General features: G+C 43.3%; 1 protein-coding gene across 1 annotated transcript; it reads right to left on the bottom strand.

The window, feature by feature from the left end:
- Window positions 1–22,734: 22,734 nt before the first annotated feature.
- On the bottom strand, window positions 22,735–24,096 carry LOC147428385 (uncharacterized). The gene is made up of 2 exons (XM_086497656.1): window positions 23,977–24,096; window positions 22,735–23,902 (listed from the first exon to the last, which is right to left on the bottom strand). The coding sequence occupies exons 1-2, from the start codon at window positions 24,055–24,057 to the stop codon at window positions 23,108–23,110; spliced, it is 876 nt and encodes a 291-aa protein (XP_086353782.1). The 5' UTR covers window positions 24,058–24,096; the 3' UTR covers window positions 22,735–23,107.
- Between the last annotated feature and the right edge of the window lie 468 nt (window positions 24,097–24,564).

The following is a 24,564-nucleotide window of genomic DNA, read 5'->3' as shown; positions in this document are numbered from 1 at the left end:
TACCAACATCAGCAAGAGAAGACTCCGCCATCATATAACGCAAGAGATTGCGAGACTACGAAGCACGGAAGTCGCTTTTCCCATGCAAGAGCGACAGGTATCTATTGTGGATTTTCCATATGAATTGTCGCGTGTTTGCGTATGTGTTTGCAGGTACTTCATCGTGAAGGAGAAGCGAGAAGGCTTCGGCCTACGCTTGGAGATTTCGGAAACGAAATTCGGAAATTGTCTGCGGAGTCTCAACTTCGAGTATATAGGGAAATAGGATTGAGAGCTTGTCTCTCGGATTTCCCTTACGCGAAGGAACGACCATCGAGTCAGAGAATTAGAACGGAGGGGTTTTCTCCGGTTCTTGTGCTTGTAAAACAATTCTCCCTAATAAATGATTCTCGTTAAGGGGGGGGACCAACCCATCTTCTGGTCCCTAGTACTGTGTCGATCTTCTCACTCTCTTTCTCTCAATTTATTTCTCTCTATATCCTTTGGATTCAGTATTAAGTGATAAATTCTATTTATCCTAGTATATTTTATATTGTTATGCGCTCCCATTTGTGACAAATTCTTCTGCAACGTTTTTAACAGAACTTGCAGTCTGCTAATAGTTTCTGCTCCTAAATCAGTTTTAGGATTTTTTACACAAGAGTAGCTCTAGATTTTCTGTTCCATGCCTATAAGACAGTCCTGATGCTAGTCTATACACCGTGCCAGCCTCACTGTTTTCCAGCTTTGATCCTTGTTGTCACTGAATACTAGATTAGTTCTGCCTTTCCGATCTCTTTTCTATAATCTGATGCTTCAGTGAACAACTAAGGATCTGTTCGATCACTTTCTCTCTAAAAACAAGTGCCTTCATCACTATACATCATCGATATCATCGAGATTTGCAATTTCAGTCCTTCGCTTCTCTAACAATGGGAATGCAGATTAGTCCCATATCTGTCTCTCGGTGTTCAAAAGAGTCTCAAAGAACACCGAAACAGCCCTGCAACTTCCTTGTCGTCAGAAATCACCGCAACGATATTCATCCATCAAGTCAGTAGAGTCTCGACTCAAGGTATTACATTCACTGATCAAGTCTACCTGAGATATTGCATCTATGCACATTCTATTTACAGAGAGTTTTTTCCTTGAAACTCGACACGACTGAAACAACATATTTGTAGCACGCCTCCTAAAGCCAGATTAAGAAAGCAACATTTCCACGTGGATGGTTTAGGAGCACTAGTCGAGCAAGTCTTCTGTAGAGTTTTTACAGAACTTACAGTCTGCTAATAGCTTCTACTCCAAAATCGAATCTAGATTTTTTAATGCAAGAGCAACCCTAGATTTTCGGTTCCATGCCAATGAGGCAGTACTTGAAACTTGAACATGATTGAAATAACACATTTGTTGGACGCCATCAAAACAGCCCCAAGGTTGTCTCATCTTCAGAAATCACTGTGGAGACATTCACGGATTGAATCTGCCTGAGATATTCCGTCTATGCACATTCCATCCACACCATAAAACACTCATACAGGCGACAACACAGTTGCGAGGGAGGCCCTTTTCAAAGCTAACCCTTGGATAGGGGAAAGTAGATTCATGAAGAGACAGTGAGACATGGGTTGTTGAAAAATCACATTGCTCTGGGCAATGCTCTCGTTGACATGTATGCGAAGGGCAGAGCTCTCTCAAAGATAGAGGTTGTACTTGAAGGGATTTCTCGTCGGGATCCCGTCTCTTGAAATGCGTTGATCACGGACCTTACAGCCCATGGCCAATGCCAGCTAACACTTAAGTCTTTTAACCGAATGGTGCTTCAGCAAACAACTAAAGCTCTGTTCGGTCACTTCCTCTCCGAAACGAAGTGCTTTCATCACTATCATCATCAAGATTTGAAATTTCAGCCCTTCGTTTATCTAACGATGGGAATGCAGATCAGCCCCATGTCTATTTCCTGGTTTTCAAAAGAATCGCAAAGAACACCGAAACAGCCCCGTAACTTCCTTGTCGTCAGAAATCACCGCAACGACATTCATCCTTCAAGTCAGTAGAATCTCGACTCAAGCTATTGCATTCACTGATCGAGTCTGCTTGAGATATTGCGTCTGTGCACATTCCATTTACAGAGAGATTTTTCCTTGAAACTCGAACACGATTGGAAGGATACATTTGTAGCACGCCTCCGAAAGCCAGATTGAGAAAGCAGCATTTTCACGTAGATGGTTTAGGAGCACTAGTAGCAAGTCTTCTTCAGCGTTTTTATATAACTTACAGATTACTAATGGGTTCTGCTCCTGAATCAAATCTAGGTTTATTAATGCAAGAGCGGCCCTGGCTTTTCTGTTCCATGCCGATGAGGCAGGCCTAATGCTAATCTGGACACCACGTCAGCCTCATCGTTTTCTAGTTTCAACCGTCTCTGTCATAGAAGACTGGACTAGTTCTGCCTTTACTATCTAATCCGGTGCTTCAACAAACAATTGAGGCTCTGTTCGATCGCTCCCTTTCTGAAGCCAAGTGCTTTCATCACTATCCATCATCAACATCATCGACATTTGCAATTTCATCCCTTTCTTTCTCTAACAATGCGAATGCAAGTCAGCCTCATGTTTATCTCCTGGTGTTCAAAATAATCCCAAAGAAGAACGAAACAGCCCCGCAACTTCCTTGTTGTCAGAAATCACTGCAACAATGTTCATCCTTTAAGTCAGCAGAGTCTCAAGTCAACCCTTTCTGCCCCACTGCAGACTGGATAGTTTTGCCTTTACGATCTAATCTCGTGCTTCAGCAAACAACAAAGGCTCTGTTCGCTTGCTTCCTCTTTGAAACCAAGTGCTTTCAACACTATTCATCATCGACATCATCGCGATTTGCAGTTTCAGCCCTTTGTTTCTCTAATAATGGGAATGCAGATCAATCCCATGTCTCCTAGTGTCTCCTAGTGTTTAAAAGAGTCACAAAGAACACCGAAACAGCCCTGCAACCTCTCTGTCGCGTCATAAATCACCGCAACGACATTCATTCTTCGAGTCAGTAGAGTCTTGACTCAAGGTATTACATTCACTAATCGAGTCTACCTGAGATATTGCATCTATGTACATTCCATTTATAGAGAGTTTTTTCCTTGAAACTCGAACACAATTGAAACAACACATTTGTAGCACCCCATCAAAACAGCCCCAAGGTTGTCTCGTCTTCAGAAATCACTGTGGCGACATTCACGGAGTGAATATGCTTGAGATATTTTGTCTATGCACATTCCATTCACACCATAAAACACTAATACGGGCGACAACACAGTTGCAAGGGAGGCCCTTTTCAAAGCTGACCCTTGGATAGGGGAAAGCAGATTTATGAAGAGACAGTGAGACATGGATTGTTGAAAAATCACATTGCTCTAGGCAATGCTCTCGTTGACATGTATGTGAAGGGCAGAGCTCTCTCAAAGATAGAGGTCGTACTTGAAGGGCTTCCCTGTCCGGATCTCGTCTCTTGAAATGCACTGGTCACGGACCTTGCAACTCATGGCCAAGGCCAGCTAGGAGTTAAGTCTTTTAACCGAATGGTGCTTCACCAAACAACTGAGATGTTGTTCGGTCACTCCCTCTCTGAAACCAAGTACTTTCATGTAACTATGTCAGACTTTGTAAATAATTAATGTATTGAGAAAAGAATTATCTAATTAGTTGCATACACATCAGAATAGATCTAGGAGTTCCGGGGCCTTAGGTGCGCCCAAGTTTGGGCCAGTGCACCTCAGAGAGACTCTAGCAGAAAATACCCTGAAGCCCTACTGATTGGGAAATCGGGTCTTCAATGAAGGGGTAGATAGTAGCCTCAGATTTCAGGCTCAAAAAATTACGCGCGCTAGTGCAAGCACAAGAATGAGATGGGGTCCTTAGAACAACAGTAACCCTAAGGCCTGAATTATTTTTATGGCCTTAGGATAAGTCATTTAAAGTATTTTTAAAATGTTTATGACGGACCAAATGACCATACAAGTGCGAACAGGTAATTCCAAAGCAGTGCTAGTACGGCAGTGCGCTATGGAGCAAGTAACATTTTCATTGGTTGCATCTATGTGTGTAGTTGGGGTCCAATTTGCACATTTCATTAATAGTTTGTGAACTTTTAAAAGTGAAAGTTGAATGGTTTTTAAGTTATTAATTAAGTGTACCAAGTGGCACACTTACCAATGCAAACTAACCCTCTCACTCTCACCCTCTCTCTCTTCCTAGCACCCCCTCTTCTTGCTGGCTTGATAAGAGGCCTCCCTCCCCCGCTTCTCAGTGTTGGCAGTGCTCCTACCTCCCCTATTGTGAGTATGCTCTATGCATTGGAGCCCTCCATGGAAGCTTGAGAGTAGCCCCTTGCGACACATGTGGTGGCCTTGTGCTCCCATTGTTTAGAATAAGGGTTCTCATAGCCATAGCCAGCTTTTGGTGAAGTAGCAGCGGACACTCTCTTCGTAGAGTGTGGTGGCTGTAAATTCTCTATTTTCAGCCCCTAATCATCTCTTTTAGGGTGAATTTCAGCAAAATTCACATAGAATCTAGTTCTTCTCTACCTACACTACGCATACACAAAGTTTGGTGTGATTCCATCACGAAAACTGAGGTCTCTATTTCGGCTTTGGAAGGTGCTTAGGTAACATTTTTAGGTTATGTACAGAAAATTACAGCAAGCATGTGTGCGTGTATTTTGCGTGTTTCTCCCTTGTTTTTATTGTAGGAATGATTATGCAAAAAGGAACACAGCTAGCGGAAGGTAGACTCTCATTTTTGAGAGCTTCCGTTGTGGAAGATAGACTCTTGTCTTTGAGAGATTCCCAAAATCTCATTAGCAGAGGGAAAATCCTCTTAGTATTCTAAGAGTAGCTTTCGCACTCTCTCAGTCAGAAGCAGAAAAGAAAGAATAGAGGACGGGCGTTCCTGTGCTTGTAAAGATTCTCCCTTAGTAATAAAGATATTCTCTTTATGGGGAGGGACCAGCCCATCTTCTGGTCCCCAATGAAGTGTCAAAGCTTTCTCTCTCTCTCTCTCTCTCTCTCTCTAATTCTCTTGAGAATTTGAAGTACAATTAAAAGTCAGTTTACGCTTCCGTATTTTTGTGACAGTGGTATCAGAGCAAGGTCATCTCTCTCTTTCTTAAGGGATTGACGACTCTTGGCAAACTGCAGAAATGGGAGGACGCGAGATAGAGTTCTCTCTCCTTCAAGAGCAGGTGGAAGAGTTGCAAAAAGCTCTCTCCCATCTAGAAGTCCAAAAGATTCTCCATACTCTTGAGAAAGGGATGGAGAAAATGCTGATGGGGTCGGGAGAAATCCCGCAGAACCCAAAGGCGCCACAACCAACGAAAGATCCTTTGATTGGAACCTCCCGCATGCACGAGAGGCAGAGGAAACCTCCAAAACGTCATGTGCAGTTTAACCTAAAGGTTCAAGAGCAGGATCCTCCCGATTCTTCTCAGTTTTCTTTCATGAAGGATCTGGATGACATCGTCGCTCTAGAGGACATGTTTCTCGACGATCCGTTGCAGCAAGAAGTGCATTCAAGGGAAAGGACTCCTGTACTCAAGGAGTCTAAGCATAGAAAGAAGGATCACCATAAGAAGAAGCGCCACAGGAAAAAAACATTCAAGTCGGGAGACAAAGATGTGAAATTCGACACCTACAATGGACGGTGTGATAATGACAAAGCTTTGTCTTTCATCCGCTAATTTGAATTTGCATTTGCAGAAGGGAATTTCAAACAAAGATCCAAGCTTCGCTATGTCATTATGTACCTGAAAGGCACCGCCAGCAGTTGGTGGTTAACCCTTATCCTGGAAGATCGCAAACCCCAAGATTGGACTGCTTTCAAGAAGGAGTTCTACGCACCATTCCTTCCTCCAGACTATGAGGAAGAGGTAAAGAAAGAATGGGATCGACTTTCAAAGTCAGAGAACGAAACTGTTCCACGCTATGTGGATAGGTTTTGGGACGTTCTCTTGAACGTCACTCCATTCACGAAGATTGACGATTCGGAGAATATGCGCAAGTTTGAAGCAGGATTGCATGAAGCCTTGCAAAAGGCTATGAAGCTTTACCCTCGAGGTAACTTGCAGATACTTATGGAATCAGCCCGCATAGCTGATGGAATACATGACAAGGGTACTCCCAGGAAGATGGAACAAAGCACTTACCATGCAAAGCAGAAGGCTCTCCATGAGCAGCCTACCTCTACTTCTTCTTTTCAAAAGAAGAAAAGAACCGCCTCCGAAGCAGAAGCAAAGCCAAATCAGTCCAAGAAAGGGAATTATCTCTCTCCTGCTGAATTGAGAACCTACATTAGCGAAGGAAGATGCTTCAAATGTGGACAAGTTGGTCGTATGAAGGGTGATTGTCCTACCAAACCTCTGCAACCACCCTCTTCAAATGAAGTCCCAGATGTACAGGGGAATACAACCAAGGATGGAAAAGAAAGAGCTCTTCTCAAAGCATGGGGTAGAATCAACAACCAACGTGCTCTTATTCTGTTTGACCCTGGCAGTACAGACAACTTCATCTCTACTAAGTTAGCTGATGATCTGAATTTACAGCCCAACCATTTTAGAGTTTCTATTCAAGCACAATTTGCTTTCAAAGGGCAAAACTCTAACTCTACTCCAATCATAGGGAAGTTGAATTTAAAGGTCAATAACTACAAAGATCAAGAGTCTTTCTTACTAGCCTCACTTGAAGGGTGTGATGTTATCTTGGGAATGCCTTGGCACTACAAGATGCATCCCATTCCTGACTATGTGCAGAAAAATTTATCCTTTGATCATAAAGGAAAGGAATATATTGTACTTGCAGATGCAGGTGATTGGCGTATCCCTATCACCAATCACATTGCCATCAAGAAAGTAATAAAAAAGTGTGTTTCAGCATACTTGATTTTTGCAAGAGAGAGAGATGTATCTGTTTCAATTCACAACTTTCTTCCTCTTTAGAGCAAAAAAGACTTAAGTCATTAGACAGTTTTAAAGATTGTTTCGCAGATGAACTTCTAAATGAACTCCCACCTCCTCAACCTGAGGATCATAGAATTGATTTGATTCCGGGGAGTTCTCCTCCAAATCAGCCCCCTTATCGAGTTAGTCTAATGCAGCAAGAGGAAATTTTGAAGTAGGTTAATGAACTTTTGCAGAAGGGCTTAATAAGGCCTACTACTTCTTCATATTGTTCACCTATCTTGCTAGTACAAAAAAAGGATGGCACATTCCGCATGTGCATAGACTATAGATCTCTAAACAAGATCACAATCAAGAATCGATTTCCAAGCCCACCGATTGACGCCATTCTTGACAAGTTACAAGGAGCAAGTGTCTTTAGTCGTATAGACTTGAAGAGCGGTTATCATCAAATCCGCATAGCTCCTCAGGATGTGCATAAGAATTCATTTAGAACAACCTTCGGGTCGTATGATTCTTAGTGATGCCTTTTGGACTCACTAATGCACCAGCCACATTCAATAGAACGATGGATAGAATCTTCCACTCATATAGAAGCTTTACAGGCGTTTTCTTTGATGACGTTGTCAGGATTTTTCTGGAGCAAGGGATTGCGCATATGTACATACACATGCATGGTGCATCGAATAAAGGATTTCCCATTTTCCATAGCCAGGTGGTTACGTGGGGCCCACATGTGTACAGGTAGGACACGGTGTACATAGTGCATCGATTTTCATTATTACCAGTACCAGTGTGTTTTTTCTATAATAATGAGGAGTTGGTAGCGAGTAAAACTTCTCCAGGAAGCTATCCGCAGGCCGGCGACATGAGGTAAGCAGGTGCATCAGATGGCATCTAGTGGTGTCAAGAGGCCAAATGGGGTCAATAGTTGCACATGGATAAGTACGGACACAACGTGGGTGTTTTCTTATGATAATTATGCAAAAAGATCATCATGAGGACCGTCTTTTGGGGCCACTTCACATGGTTACGGGATGCATTATTGGAAGAAGCTGAGTGTCAGGTGTGCGAATGGATGCAGCGTGGTGACTGCGAGGTCAGTATTTGGCCTCTTCGGGGTCCGTTTGAGGTCAACTAAAAGGCCAAGGGTGCCCAAGTGATAAAGCTAAGTGTGGTAACTGAAACAACTGAGAGAAGACCAGAAAAAATGTGGAGAGAAGAGGAGGAACAGCCGCAACTGTGTTTTTGTTGTTTTTGGAGCCTGTTTTGGCCGTAAACTGCTCATCCGAGGTCGGATTTGAGCACTTTGACATTGTAGACTGGGGTTTTGGGCCTTTCCGGATGCGATGGAATTGTCCATTTTTTCCAAATTCCTCAGTGTTTTTTTTGTTGTTTTGGGTGTGTAAGTTTTGGGTGTGTAAGTTTCTATTATGAGCGAAGCCTCTGCTCCAATTTGTGATTGTATCTGGTATATTTTACCCATATTGTGTGAGCTATTTTCCCCATTGGTGTTGGCCCAAGCTCAATTGAATCTAAACATAAAAAATTATCCTCTTTTCAAGAGATGAGTTTTTTGGGGGTGTGTGTGTGTGTGTGTCTCTGTGTGGAGTGGATAAATGGGTAGTCTCTCTCCTCTCACTCCATCGGTGTGTTCCCTATCTCGGCCAGGTGGGTTGTATAATCCAAGTTGTGCTCCATAGCGTGGGTGTGTATTATCCCAAGAGTGTGTGTCCGGTCATTATAGAGGCGTTCTGTGTGTTTCCATCCCGCTCACATTCTTTTGGCGCCCCCACGGAGGATCTTCTTCGCGTACCTTCTCCTTCTCCTTCGAGCTTCGAGCTTTGAGATTCGGTATTACAGCTTGCAGATTACAGGTTACAGGTTACGGGGACAGGTATAGGTACAGGTGATTCACACAGGTACAAGTAGCTGGAGTAGAGTGATACACTGGTAAGTGGGAGTCACTTGCAGTTGTCGTGGGTATACATCATTTGGCGCATGTTTGAGCGCATTGTCTGGTATTGTACGTTACTTGTGGAAACTGCCATTGTACGCCTTTGTGGAGCTATATTTGGTTTTTTTTGGCAGTCCCAGCCATTTCTGAGACTTAATCTGGAAGATAGTTATTTGTGAGACTTGACTATACGAGATTTGCATAAGCCTTCGTGTGAGGGTTGATAGCGTGAGGTTTTATTGAGCTGGGGCATTCTCAAATGTGAGATCCTTTCAGTGATACAGGTGGCTGGAGCACCCTTTTCATGACCTCGCCATAGGCTATGTACTAGTGATTCCTAATTGATGCTCGGGTTCTATTGTTGGCGGTTTATGCGTACATATACAGTCTATATTTTGGGTTCTTACTGCTCTACTTCTGGGGAAACTCTGTCAAAATTTTTCCAGTTTATGATGGATGGTTTTTTGGTCTTTTAAGCCATTTATGTTGTTATGATGCTGAAATTTTGGCAAAATCAGAGGATAAGTCAGGTGTGCCTTCTTGGGAGCTTCATGGTTGGCTTTAATGGATGATCAAAATGGACCTCAATTCACTCCTTTTCATTTAACTCAAAGAATCCAGATAAATGTTCATGTGTGATTTTTTTCCAACAGCGCAGTCTTTATGTTCGGGCCAACAAGATTAAGACAGATACTGGAATGCCCTTTGCCTGTTGTAATTCCGATGATTAACTATGAAAACTCATTTGATGTTCATGTGTTTGTCCTTATCTAAAGCTGAGCTCCATTGAAGTTTCTGGGGATTGGGGTCAGTAAAAATTTTGGGTTCTTGTACGTGTGTTCGAAGGGGTTCTCAAAGCATCGTAGCTTGGGTAGCCATGGCTTTCTCTTATCCGGAGTTTCATGGAAGAAGTGATGAAGATGTGGAAGACTTTTTGAAAAAGATGGAGGTTGCATGCATTAGCAACCAGATTCATGATCCGGTACAGATGTTACATCTTCACCAAATTTGTTTGAAGAGTGATGCACGATTTTGGTTCAAAGCATTTGAAGAGGAGTTGCGTACGGCGGATCCACCTGTAAGATTGAGTTGGGACAATTTAAGGCATGGATTGGAAGTGGAGTTTGTGAAGATAGAAGATCCTGACAAAGTGTGGCAAGAAGTACAAGGTTTGGTGCAAAAGGAAGGTGAGCTAGTAGATGCGTACATACGTAAGTTTTCATTGGCATGGGAGCGGATATGCAAGGCCTTAGCACCACAGGTAGCCCCACTTGACATGATGAAGAATGACAGGTTCTTGGATGGTCTTTGGGAGAATATACGTTGGAGAGTGGAGCTAAATAAGCCTAGGACATATCAAGATGCATTGGAGGTGGCAAGGAACAAAGAGTGGAAGCTGAGGAGAATGAGTCAGCTAGGAGTAGATCCTTTACCCATGAGGTCTGAATTTCACTATATGGATTCTTTGCAAGGTCGTATGCCAGTCGTTCATCACAAACCAGTGGTTCCTGTTACTCCTCAAGTTATGCCAGCAGTGGTCACTACAGCAGTGCAAGATGATGGGCTAAGGCAAGACATGAGGCAAGTGGTAGATTTAATGAAGAATATCAGCCTAAAGATGCTAGGTCAAGTGGGAAATAATTGAGGTCGAGGGAGGTTTGCAAATCAGCCAGGGGTTGAAGAAAGACCTAGGAATGATGTTGGACAAAGCAATGGTATGTTTTGGAGGCAGACGCCCACGTGTTATAATTATGGAGATTTGGGTCACATCAGCCCGCAATGTGATAAGCCACCAAGCATGGGTGGAGACATGTATCCATTGCCAAGACAGGTGCTAACTAGGTCAAATGATTATGGCATCAAAATTAAGGGAGAGGAAGGAACCAGTGGATTAACCCAAGAGGAAAAGGGAAAGAAAAAAGTGATAAGTGTAGTCACCTTGAAGAAGGCATCAAAGCTAGAGGATACATTAGTGATGCCTATTGGGAAGAGGACCATAGAGGACAACGAAGGAATAAGTGCCCCAGGTCCTAGTAAGAAGAAGGGAAAGATTCGTGAAGGCGAGGATGTCAAGGCCAAGAGGAAAAGGAGGGCTCATCGCAGGTTTCATGTATCAGATTTTCCACTAGGGGATGGGAAATTAAGGTATGACTTGAAGGAGGATTTGACAAGCAGGAAGGCAGATGTTACTTTTGGGCAGCTTATAGAGATGGTGCCAAAGCTAAAGAGGCAGTCGAAGAGGATGGTTAACCCAATGGAGAAAGATCTAGAGAGAGGTTCAGTAAAGGTGTTGGCAATGGATGAGCTACCAGACATTTGTCCAATAGTAGATGTGTGGCATAAAAGGAAAAATTTGGGACAAGGTTATGTGGATGGCAGAGCCCAAATATGTGTCATAACACACTCATGCGTTGAGAAGATGGGTCTCATAGTGGCTGGGGTATCAGGGTTTCAGATCAGATTGGCAAACCATCAAAAAGTAAAATGTTTGGGTGTTGTAAAGAGCTTAGAAGTGGAGGCATATGATGCAAAGGCAGTGGTTGATTTTCATGTGATGCCAGCGGGGTTGAGAGCATATCCTATTATACTGGGTAGACCATGGTTACGTGTTGTGGGAGCTGTTCAAGATTGGAGACGTGGTACAATTAGACTCTATGGAAAGAGAGGTGCCAAAAAGCTATATAATATGGACACAAGGAAATGATTGGAGGAGATTTATGAAGATGAGGATGAGTCCAGTGATGAAGACTATTCCACAGTGTCTGACGAGGACAGTGATAGCAATACCAGCAGTGATGAGGATGTTGATGTTGCATTTCTTTTGATGGACAAAGAAATCCAAGAGTTTGGTTTAGTTGCATTTGCAAATGAGGTTGAAGATGAAAGTGAAGGGACTTATGAAGTGATTGAAGGGATGATGCAAACCAAGGTTGAATTATCAAAGAAGCAGGAATTGATGACACAAATGATCAGTGGAGACCTCTCAGCTATGGAGAAAGAGATATATTTGCACATGCTGGCTAGTTTTCCTGATTTGTTCATTACTTCATATGAAGAGATCAGAGGGTTCAAGGGCGAAGAGATGCCTATAGAGCTGAAAGAAGGTGCTAAGCCAGTGCGACAAAGGCTAAGAAGGATGGGTCAAGAGAAAATGGAAGCCTTGCAAGAAGAGGTGGACAAGTTATTGAAGGTAGGGTTCATAGTCCCTGTGGAGACCACAGAATGGGTGAGTCTAGTAGTAGTCCAAAGAAGGATGGGAAGTGAAGGATTTGTGTAGACTTTAAACCCTTAAATGAAACCACTAAGAAGAACCCATATCCTCTTCCATTCATCGATCAGATCTTGGATTCAGTGGCAAGTTATGAGAGGTACAGTGTGTGTGATGGTTTTTCAGGCTATTTTCAATTGAAGATTGCTCTTAAAGACCGAACAAAGACAGCTTCCATTACGCCGTGGGGTTGTTATTGCTACAAGGTATTTCCATTTGGGTTGACAAATGGACCATCTTTCTATAAAGAGAGAGCAAATTGGGTATTGGCACCATTCATTGGTAGTTGTGTTAAGGCTTTTATGGACGACTTCTGTGTCTACAGTAGTAGGGCTGAACACCATGAGAAGCTACAGATGGTATTGGCTCAATATGATGAATGTGGAGGACAACTAAATCCAAAGAAATGTCATCTAGCACAGCCAAGGGTGAAGTTATTGGGCCATATGGTGTCAAAAAATGGCATTGAGGCTGATCCAGACAAGGTTAAGTCTATTATTCTTCTTCCATGACCTACGAGTACAAAGCAATTGGCAACCTTTATACACAAAGTGAAGTACATGGCACAGTTTATTCCATTGTCTTCACAGCTCCTTTATCCATTACAACAAGTGGCAAAGCATGATCCATTGCAATGGGATGACAAGTGTGAAGAAGTGTTTCAAGAGGTGAAAGAGGTGTTAGGGGGGTTGTCAGCCATGCAGGCTCCTGATTGGGAGCAATTGTTTTGTGTAAATCCATCAGTAGGGGATGATGCCATTGGAGCCATGCTATTGAAGAAAACGAAGGGCATCCATTATATGAGGCCAGTGTATTATGCAAGCCGAGTGAAGTTGGTAGCAGAGAGAAATTCGCGGAAGTAGAGCTAGTGATGGCCAGTGTAATATTTGCTTGTCGACGATTTCGTCATTACTTGCTACCACGACCTTTTGGTTTCTTGATGAGCTATGCTTTTTTGCCACAGTTAATTAATGGAACTAACATGTCAAATGTGGTCAAGAAATGGGTAATTGAGCTGCAAGAGTTTGAGTTCTCTTTTTTAGTGGAAGACAGTACAAGAGCTACCCTAGCTGATTTGTTGACTTACAAGGAGAATCCCCTCCTTGTTAAGGAAGAGGTGGTGAGAAAGGTAGTTGAAGAAGTGCCACAAATCAGCAATGCACATGTGTTGTTCTTTGATGGCTCATAAAGAAAGAGCCATGATGCGGCCTCAGGGGGTATAGCACTTTATGATCTAGAGGGGAAGCTAGTATGCAAGAGAGGGTTCAAATTGGATGCCAATAGTAACAATGTGGCTGAATATGCAACGTTGGAAGCCGGATTACACATTTGTTTGAAGCATGGGAAAAGAAGGTTGAGCATTAAAGGTGATGCCTTGTTAGTTGTGAAGCAAGTGCTGGGTGTGTGGAAGAGCAAGAACACCTCATTGAAGGAAATGTGTTTCAGAATTAAAGGCCTGTTAAAAAAGTTTGAAGCATGGAGCATCAGACACATTGAACGTGCTCTAAATGGAGAGGCACATGAAGAAGCTCAAAGCATGATTGGGGAGATATTTGTATTGAGGACGAATTTACCTCTTTACCATGGCCGGGAAAGTTTGGCTCAAGAAGAGGAGGTTTTGCTAACAGGAATCATTTCAAAAGACATTCAGAAGTCTCAGAAGTATGGTTTTCTGCGTAGAGCATACAGGTACAAATTGATTGGTGATGTCTTATACATGAAAGGGGCTGGTCTCATGTTGAGATGTGTACCTCGGAGGGAGGAGCTTTATAGAGTGTTGGAAGAGAATCATGAAGGCGCATCTGGTGGCCATTTTTCTCTAAAGATCACCTTGCATAAGATCTTCCAAGAGGGGTATGTATGGCCTAGTTTGCACAAGGATGTTCACCATTGGTGTTGGTCTTGCAATAGGTGTCAAGCATTTGGGAAGAGAGTGTTGAAGCCAGAGCTACGAAAAACCATTATGGCGTTTTATGTGTTTGAAAAGTGGGGGATTGATGCAATAGGCCCGACAAGCAGGGGAAAAAGCTATATTTTGACTGCAGTGGATTATCTCTCTAGATGGGGAGAGGCTATAGCAGTAAAACAAATCACTACAAAGGATGTGGCAAAATTTGTGTACGATGAAATATGTTGCAAGTTTGGGGTGCCACTAGAGCTACTTTCGGATAAGGGGCCAGGCTTTAGAGCTAAACTGTTGGATTTTTTATGCGTAAAGATGAAGATTAGGCATCAGCATACCACTCCTTATTACACATAATGTAATGGATTAAATGAAAGATTCAATGGTGAGTTGGTACAAATTCTTTCAAAAGTGACAGAGCACCAAGGAAAGAATTGGGATTTGGAATTGCCTACTACCTAGTGCATTATGGGCTTACCGTACTTCGGTGAAGACAGGTACATGGTTTACTCCATTTCATTTGGTATATGAAAAGGAAGCACTATTGCCTATGGAAGTAGAGTTGCCTGTAGTAAAGATGTTAGAAAAGTTGCTTGGGCCGCCTAGTGATGCATTCAAAGAGAGGCTCTTACAATTACAAGAGGTTGAGCTGGATAGGATGAGTGCATTGGAACATTATGGGCAGATGCAGGATAAGGCTTTGGCAAGATAAATGAAAAGGTCAAAATTAAGGGTATCAAGAAGCATGACTTGGTTTTGCGCTACAACTGTAAGCTAGAAAACACCTTCCAAATTAAGTGTGAAGGCCCTTTCAAGGTAGTGGAGTGTTTTCCAAATGGCACATATCAATTGGCTAACCTGGATGGGGTTCTACATAAGTCAACGGTAAATGGATTGCGTCTTAAATTGTATCATGCCAGGTTCATGATGGTGGAGCAAGATGAGTTGTGTGTGGAGCAAATAATGTTGGTGAGGGATAAGGAGACTTGTGCCGTGGCGAGTCTCATATCCCTCTTTACTGCTGCTGATCATGAATGATCTAGCAGGCTAGGGGATGGGCAAATTATGTCAGGATTTTTTTGGAGCAAGGGATTGCGTATATGTACATACACATGCATGGTGCATCGAGTAAAGGATTGCCCATTTTCCATAGCCAGGTGGTTACGTGGGGCCCACATGTGTACAGGTAGGACAGGGTGTACATAGTGCATCGATTTTCACTATTACCAGTACCAGTGTGTTTTTTCTATAATAATGAGGAGTTGGTAGCATGTAAAACTTCTCAAGGAATCTATCCGCGGGCTGATGACATGAGGTAAGCAGGTGCGTCAGATGGCATCTAGTGGCGTCAGGAGGCCAAATGGGGTCAATACTTGCACATGGATAAGTACGGACACAACGTGGGTGTTTTCTTGTGATAATTATGCAAAAAGGTCATCATGAGGACCATATTTTGGGGCCACTTCACATGGTTACAGAATGCATTATTGGAAAAAGCTGAGTGCTAGGTGTGCGAATGGATGCAGCAGGGTGACAACTATGCACTACGAGGTCAGTTTTTGGCCTCTTCGGGGTCCGTTTGAGGTGAACTAAAAGGCCAAGGGTGCCCAAGTGATAAAGCTAAGTATGGGAACTGAAAAAACTGAGAGAATACCAGATAAAATGTGGAGAGAAGAGGAGGAACAGCCGCAAGTGTGTTTTTGCTGTTTTTGGAGCCTGTTTTGGCCGTAACTTGCTCATCCGAGGTCGGATTTGAGCACTTTGACATTGTAGACTGGGGTTTTGGGACGTTCTGGACGTGATGGCACTGTCCATTTTTCCAAATTCTTCACTATTTTTCTATTGTTTTGGGTGTTTAAGTTTCTCCTATGTGAGCGAAGCCTTTGCTCCAATTTGTGATTGTATCTGGTATATTTTACCTATATTGTGTGAGCTATTTGCCCCACTGGTGTTGGCCCAAGCTCAATTGAATCTAAACATAAAAAAATATCTTCTTTTGAGCTGAGTTTTTTGGGTGTGTGTGTGTGTGTGTCTCTCTGTGTGGAGTGGATAGATGGGTAGTCTCTCTCCTCTCACTCCATCGGGTGTGTTCCCTGTCTCGGCCAGGTGGGTTGTATAAGCCGAGTGGTGCCACATAGTGTGTGTGTATATTATCCCAAGAGTGTGTCTCAAGTCATTATAGAGACGTTCTATGTATTTTCATCCTGCTCACGTCTTAATCTTCTCAGAGACGGAAGACGAACACTATAAGCATCTCGCATTAGTTTTTGAAGAATTACACAAACACAAATTATTTGTGAATGCTAAGAAGAGTGAGTTCTTTTTAAAAGAAATCCACTATTTGGGCCATGTAGTATCTCACAACCAGGTGAGAATGGACCCGGATAAGCTTCAAGCGGTAGTAGAATGGCCTATGCCAACTACAGTACATGATGTACAAAGTTTCCTTGGCCTCTGTTCTTATTATCAGTGTTTCATTCGAGCTTTTGCCATGATAGAAGGTCCCCTGCATGAGCTGACAAAGAAGCGGATTCCATTCCATTGGGGGCCTGGACAAAAACAAGCTTTTGACAAACTTAAGTACCTACTCAGTCACGTACATGTTCTCACCGTCCCTGATCTTCGCAAACCTTTCGAGGTATACTGTGATGCATCTGGAGATTGTGTAAGAGCAGTTTTGAACCAAGAGGGTCACGCCATAGCCTACAAAAGTCGGTGCCTTAAAGATGCAGAGTTGCATGCTTCCATTTATGAGAAAGAGCTCATGGCAGTAATTCATGCTCTTTCCAAATTTGGAAACACTATGTGTTAGGAGCTGATTTTTTTATCAAGACAGATCATCAAAGTCTTCGCTACTTTCTCACCCAGAGAAAGTTATCAGAAAAGCAGATGAGATTGGCCAACTTTCTTTCAATGTTCCATTTTCAGATTTTACATACTTCTGGAACAAAGAATGCAGTTGAAGATGCTCTCTCCAGGCGTCCAAAGATCAATGCACTGACAACAAATTATCATGATGAACTAGAATCCCTCAGTGAGATGGATCCTCAAGATCCAGACTTTGCTACAATTTGGACAGATCTTCAAGCTGGTCACTCAAGGCCACCTTATTCCATTAGGGATAATACACTCTATCGTCAACAAGCCATATGCACAGCTTAGCCCTTACGATAGAAGGTGATGGATGAAGCACATAATCTCCTTATGCCGGGCATTGGGGAATTGCTGCCACCACTAGTGCCCTCCAAAGGTATTTCTTTTGGCCAACACTCCGTGCGGACATTGAAAAACATGTACGTGCGTGTTTAGTCTGCCAAAAAGTAAAATATGACAGACATAAAGTTTATGGCAAGCTTTAGCCGCTCCTTGTGCCTAACACGCCATGGGAAAGTATTGACATGGATTTTATTACGGATCTTCCTAGATCTAAGAATGGAAATGATGCAATCTGGACTATAGTAGACAGATTCAGTAAGCAGGCACATTTCCTTCCAGTAAAGAAGACGATCAAAGCTGATCACATGGCTAGAATATTTCTAGCTCAGATTTTTAAACACCATGGATTGCCAAAGACTATTGTCAGCGATAGAGATCCTCGCATGACTAGTCTATTTCGGCAAGCATTGTTAGAACTAAGCTTGATTTTTCATCAGCTTATCATCCTCAAACAGATGGTCAAAGCGAAATCGCTAATGCCACTGTTTTAGATCTCCTCAAGTGCTATGTTTTGGAACGACAATCCGAATGGGAACAATACTTACCTATAGTTGAGTTTGCGTATAATAATACCATCCATACCTCAACTGGTAAAGCTCCCTTCGAAATTATTTATGGGAAGCCACTCTTACTTTCTATTATGGTTACCAAAGAAAACATCTTTGCCGCAGATGAATTTGCGCAATATTGATATTGCCCATCAACAAGTAAAGCAAGCAATTCTTTGTACTCAAGAGCAACAGAAGAGAAAAGCAGACAAGTACATAAGGAATCTCAATCCTGAAAAAGGACAATATGTCCTGCTTCGGTTTGAGAAAGCTAGATTGAAAAAGCGGGTCGGAAAAGGGAAAGTTGTAAAAGTTTCCCATAGATTTTACAGCCCTTTCAAAATCACAGATAAAGTCAATGACGTGGCTTTCAGATTGGATTTGCCTTCTCATTGGCGCATCCATAATTCTTTTCATGTCAGTCTCCTCCGACCATATGTTGGACCTCCTCCAGTGGCGCCAGTACAAGAAGATCCTCCAGAAGTCGAAGAGACTGAGGAAATCCTTCAACCTGAACAGATAATACACCACTCTGAGATCTAGAGACAACTAAAGTCGGGGAGCCTACATTGAAAGTATTTAGTCCAGTTCAAGAATTACACCCCTCTAGATGCAAAGTGGATGACTGAGTCCGATCTTAAGGACTACCCAGACATCTTGCACAGTTATGTTGATGCTCTACAGTTGAGGTCAACTATTTAGAACCAAGAGGGATGTACCTATGTCAGACTTTGTAAATAATTAATGTATTTACGAGAAAAGAATTATCTAATTAGTTGTGTACACATCAGAATAGATCTAGCAGTTTTGGGGCCTCAAGTGCGTCCAAGTTTGGGCCAGTGCACCTCAGGGAGACTCTAGCAGAAAATACCATGAAGCCCTAGTGATTGGGAAATCGGGTCTTCAATGAAGGGGTAGATAGTAGCCTCAGAAAATTACGCGCGCTAGTGCAAGCACAGGAATGAGATGGGGTCCTTAGAACAATAGTAACCCTAAGGTCTGAATTATTTTTACGGCCTTACGATAAGTCAATTAAAGTATTTTTAAATTATTTATGCCAGACCAAATGATTAGACAAGTGCGAATAGGTAATGCCACATCAATGCTGGTACGGCATTGCGCTGTAGAGCACGTAACATTTTCATTGGTTGCATCTATGTGTGCAGTTGGGGTTCAATTTTCACACTTCATTAATAGTTTGTGAACTTTCAAAAGTGATAGTTGAAGGTATTTAAGTTATTAAGTAAGTGTGCCAAGTGGCACACTTACCAATGGAAACTAACCCTCACTCTCACTCTCACCCTCTCTCTCTTCCTAGCGCCCCCTCTTCTTGCTGGCTTGATAAGAGGCCTCCCTCCCCCACTTCTTAGTGTTGGCAGTGCTCCTACCCCCCCTATTGTGAGTATGCTCTACGCATTGGAGCCCTCCATTGAATCTTGAGAGTAGCCCCTTGTGACATATGTGGTGGTCTCATGCTCCCATTGTCTAGAATAAAGGTTCTCATAGCCATAGCCAGCTTTTGGTGAAGTTTCATCGCAAGAAGTTGCAGCGGACACTCTCTTTGTAGAGTGTGGTGGCTGTAAATTCTCTGTTTTCAGCCCCTAATCATCTCTTTCAGGGTGAACTTCAGCAAAATACACATAGAATCTAGTTCTTCTCTACCTACACTATGCCTACACAAAGTTTGGTGCGATTCCATCGCAAAAAAAGTCTCTATTTCGGCTTATGAAGATTACGTTAACATTTTCAGGTTATGTGCAGAAAATTACAGCAAGTATGTGTGCGTGCAATTTGCGTGTTTCTCCCTTGGTTTTGTTGCACGAATGATTATGCAAAAAAGGACACAGTTAGCGGAAGGTAGACTGTCATTTTCGAGAGCTTCCGTTGAGTTTTGTGGAAGATACTCTCGTCGTTGAGAGCTTCCCAAAATCTCATCAGAAGGAAAATCCTCTTAGTATTCTGAGAGTAGCTTTCACACTCTCTCAGTCAGAAGCAAAAAGGAAAGAATAGAGGACGGACAATTGCCCCGTTCCTGTGCTTGTAAACACTCCCTTAGTAATAAAGATATTCTCTTTATGGGGGGGACCAGCCCATCTTCTGGTCCCCAATGAAGTGTCTCTCTCTCTCTCTCTCTCTCTCTCTCTCTCTCTCTCTCTCTCTAATTCTCTTGAGTATTTGAAGTACAATTAAAAGTCAGTTTACGCTTCCGTAGTTTTGTGACATTCATCACTATCCATCGTCGAGATCATCAAGATTTGCAATTTCAGCCTTGCGTTTATCTAACAATGGGAATGCCGGAGCCCCATGTCTATCTCGTGGCGTTCAAAAGAGTCGCAAAGAACACCGAAACAGCCTTGCACACTACAAGAGGTTATGTGCTCTTGTGACGCTCTTAGCGACGGAAATACACTGGGTTTTTATAACCCCCGGCGTCGCTATAAGCGTCGCTAAAAGCGTCGCTACGAGAGCGTCGCTATATGCGTCGCTATAGGCGTCGCTATATAGCGACGCTTATAGCGACGCTCTCACAGAAGAGTATAGCGACGCATATAGCGACGCTACAGAGCCATAAATAGCGACGCTTATAGCGACGCCTGAGAGAATATTTTTTTGGTGGCAGGGCATTGAATGCCCTGCCACCCATCAACCATATTGTACTTGATTCACTTTTTAAAAAAAGTGCAAAGGTAAATAATAGACCCAAAATAGTCACCCACAAGACGCATTGTTTGCAAAATTGACAATTGTACACATCATAGACAAACTGAATTGATTGGCAAATGTAATAATGACAATTGTACAACATCATAGGCATAAAGAATTGATTGGCAAAAGGAATTGCGGTGACAAATGTAATAATATACATGGTTCAAAAAGACGTATAAAATCCGTCTCATGATACATAAGCTATGAGAAACCCTAAACTAATGCTATCTAGCTACGGCTAAACTGACGTCGTCTAATCAGACGTCTCATCGCGTCCAAGCGGCGTATCTGTCGGATTCTGCAAAAAAAGACAATAAGACAGTTTTCAGTAAGTATAAACATATAACGACATTTATAAAACAATACAAAAAATAAAAAAGAGTAAACCGTAATACTAACCATGCCGCTGCGAGAACTGAGAATGTCCATCAGGGCGTTTAAGCCCTTCCTGCCTGCGTACTCGCGCTCGTACGGTGTGGGATCACGTCCTGTCATCGACCACTGTCAAAACATACAAAGATTTCATTATGTTAGAACTAAAAAACTCATAAACCCTAAACTATCGAACATGCATAAAGAGCAATGTGAAAAGACTTACAAAATCGGCCTCAAATGATGCCCATCCACCGCTCCCCAAGTGGTGCGAGCTCCCTGCCTCTACTCGCGCTCTGGCTGCATCTTTTTGTTGCTTCCACTTGTCGGGATTCTCGCGCGCTGCTTTCTTCGCATTCTTCCAATCTTCTTTGGCCAGCCAATCTGGCCTATTCCACCCATTCTTGATTGCTTTTTGCACTTCGGAACGCTTGTGTTTGCAGTATTCGCGCATTCGAATCTTCATCAGGTCTTCATTGAAGCGCTGATCCCGTGTTGGAACGGGAAACTCATCATGAAGTATGCTGATGACTCTGTTTTTTAAATCACTTGGTACTTCACTCCATTTGTTTAGTATATAGTGTCTAAACAGCTGAGAGCAAAGACCACGCATGCGCGAGATCACCTTCTTGCCGTCATCATCCATGATGATGCCGCCGCTGATGTCGACGGAGTAAGGCAAGCCCTCTGGCCGGTGACGCGTGAACCTGGGTGTCCCGGCAGGGGTCTCTAGCGGCGTGTCGATGGGGGTACGGACGTCAGGTGTCTCCACCGGCGTCTGGGCCCCGAAGCGAGGAGTGTCGAGTGGGGTGGCTCCTGGCGGAGTAGGTAGAGGTGTGTAGCTTCTAGGAACAGTCAGCCGTGCAAAACCTGGCGTAGACGGCGATGCTGTGGCTGGTGTGGGGGCGGGCAAAGAAGGGGAGGGTAAAGAGCCTCGTCGAACACGAGGCGGTGTGGAGGCATCGGTGGCGGAATCCCCACAACAACCGCCACCGCCACCACTAGAGCGCCGGTGTCTAGAAGAGAGTGACGCTCGTCTCGTCGACGCCGAAGCTTCGGAGCGCGCCGAATGCTCCGAAAGAGAGGGAGATGCGGATGGTGTAGGAACGCGCGATGATGCACCAGAGCGATGACGCTCCACGTACCACTGTCTCTGCTGCGGTGACAAAGAAGAAAGAAACTCCTCATCATCCATACCTGCATTAAACACACGAATATTTAAACTTAATATTGAATGAATAGAGTAGACAATGACGCAAATACCATTAAATACAATGACGTAATGACGCATATAAATACAATGACGCAATGAATCGAGTGGTAGAAGAGGCAAGTCGAAAACTCAGAATTTTCAATCAAAAGAGCTAGAGCTTTTACAGCACGGAGCAAAATTGTTCAAATACAATATTTGTGGCTTTAAGAGATCTCTCTCTCATCCTCGCATAACTCAGCATAACTTCCTATATCTATATAGAGCTCTCCGTTTAAACACATATCCTCTGTTTCATTTTGTAGCTCCTCTGCATGCACCCCATATAGAGCAGTAGCATCTTGATGCTCGTCTGGCACCACCGCAGCGGCTTCTGATTGAGCATCTTCTCTGATCTCCTCCATTGATGTCGTTGTGATTGGCACATGGTAGCCTTCATACGTCCTTGCACTACGAGGGGCTACCTCTATGACGTACCACCAGTTTGATGTAGACTTTGTAGGATGAAATACTACCTGCCAGAGCCACATAACTTACATGAGAGCTTTCAAGCACATAACTTGTAAAAGGGGGATGTTAACTATTTATATACTTACTTGTTCACAATGCTCGGGTAGTACGAAAGTGTCTCTTAGGTCAGTCCATTTCTTAGTAGAATCCACCTCAAGAAAACCAGACTCTCCTCTACGCACAGTAGCGTTTCGACCCTCCATGATTATCTTGAACCATTGCACGTCGAACAAGTCGACAAAAAATCCTCTGTAATCGATCCTCAAAATCTCTTGCAGCGTGCCGAAGTAAGTGAGTTCCGCCACCACGGGATCTGCATCAGAGGAACGTCGTCGACTAGACTGTTCAAATTTTGCCATGATTCCACAATCTTGAGTAAAACGCTTTTTGTCGATTCGTTCCACCTTAAAATGTCGACCTTTACACCATGCTGCTGTGTATGACTTATACTACAACGAACAAAGATTATGAGTGGCCGTTCAAACGTTTATAAATAAAGTCACTTGCTAGTCGTACATTGCAAACTTACCTTGGTCGCGCAACCCCGAGAGTACTCCCACTCTTCTTCAGTCACTTCGTCACCGCATTGTTGTGCGCTTTTCAATTGGTTGTGCAACCATCTTAAGCTCATGAAGGTTGGTAGGCTCTCCAGAACCGCTGGATAGTGCATCGGTGGTCGTCTTCCCCGTCTCCACTCGATTCGTGCCCTTTGTCGCTCTTGCTTTGCATCCTCATATTGTGAAATCCACTTTTGCATCACTGGATTGTGAAGCATGCAAAATCGGTTGATTTTAGCCTCTAGATCTTCCGTCATCTTCTTCTCAACACCGAGATTGCACATGACAATCCCAGATATGCGCTCATCATCTATGGTTCGCCATAGCGTATCCCGGGATTTATCAAATCCGTCTAACCACTCTCCAATGTACACTAGGGACTCTGATACCAACCAACCTTCTGCCATGCTACCCTCCGGACGTGCCTTTTGACGCACATATCCCTTAAGCGTTTTCATGAAACGCTCTAAGAAGAACATCCATCTGGAATGAACTGTGCCAGCTATTTCCACCTCATCAATTATGTGAATAAGAAGATGCACCTGAATGGTTAGCATTGTAGTAGGAAAATGTTTCTCAAACATGCACACAAGCTCCGCAGCATTTAGTTTGGCGAATGGTATGGAGTCTACGTCGATCTCCTTTTGTGAGATCCATTGCACCAGCTTTGCAAGTTTGTAGATTGTGTTACGGATGTCGAGAGACAAACATCCCTCAATGGCAACCGGTAAAATAAACTGTAAAGTATGTGCAGCAATGATATTAAAGTCCACATTTTATGCAATGATATTAAAGTCCACTATGAACGTACCTGACACATTTTATGCCAATCGTGTGACTTCAAACCGGTAAGCTTTCCTTCTTTAGTAAAACACGTTCGGAGCGAGTGCATTACGCCAGTGGGGGTCCGCAAAGATCGAATGGCCTCTTTTACTTTGCGTTCTTGGGCTCCTGTGAAAATCCATGGTGCTTTAGGAAGTTTTATCGATCCATCAGACGCTGTTTGCGGCCAATATTGCTCCATACGATCCACATTTCTAAGGTCAACTCTGGCTCCCAAAGTATCTTTCTTGCCGGTCAAATGGTCCCATAGTAGATTACCCACATTCTTGAATATGTGCATTGGATCGAGCAAGTGATTGATCACGAGTCGAGGCCAGTATGGTAACTCGTACCATAGAGATAGTCTCTTCATCCCTGGAGGCAATCCGTCATCGCACATCTCCTTCTGCTCTAACCATGCTTGTGCAGACATCCTTGGTGGCTCTCTTCCCAAAAAGCCGTCGCGTAACACATGATTCTCCGGAAGATACGCTTGATGACCTTCGTAGATTTGCTTCTTCAGTGAGGGTGCCCTACGTGCATTCAGTCTAGGTCCACATGTGACACATGCTCTGTA

This window comes from Adiantum capillus-veneris, chromosome 23 (genome assembly GCF_014529385.1).
Source record: "Adiantum capillus-veneris isolate H3 chromosome 23, ASM1452938v2, whole genome shotgun sequence".
Taxonomy (NCBI): domain Eukaryota; kingdom Viridiplantae; phylum Streptophyta; class Polypodiopsida; order Polypodiales; family Pteridaceae; genus Adiantum; species Adiantum capillus-veneris.
This window is presented reverse-complemented; position numbering and strand designations above follow the sequence as displayed.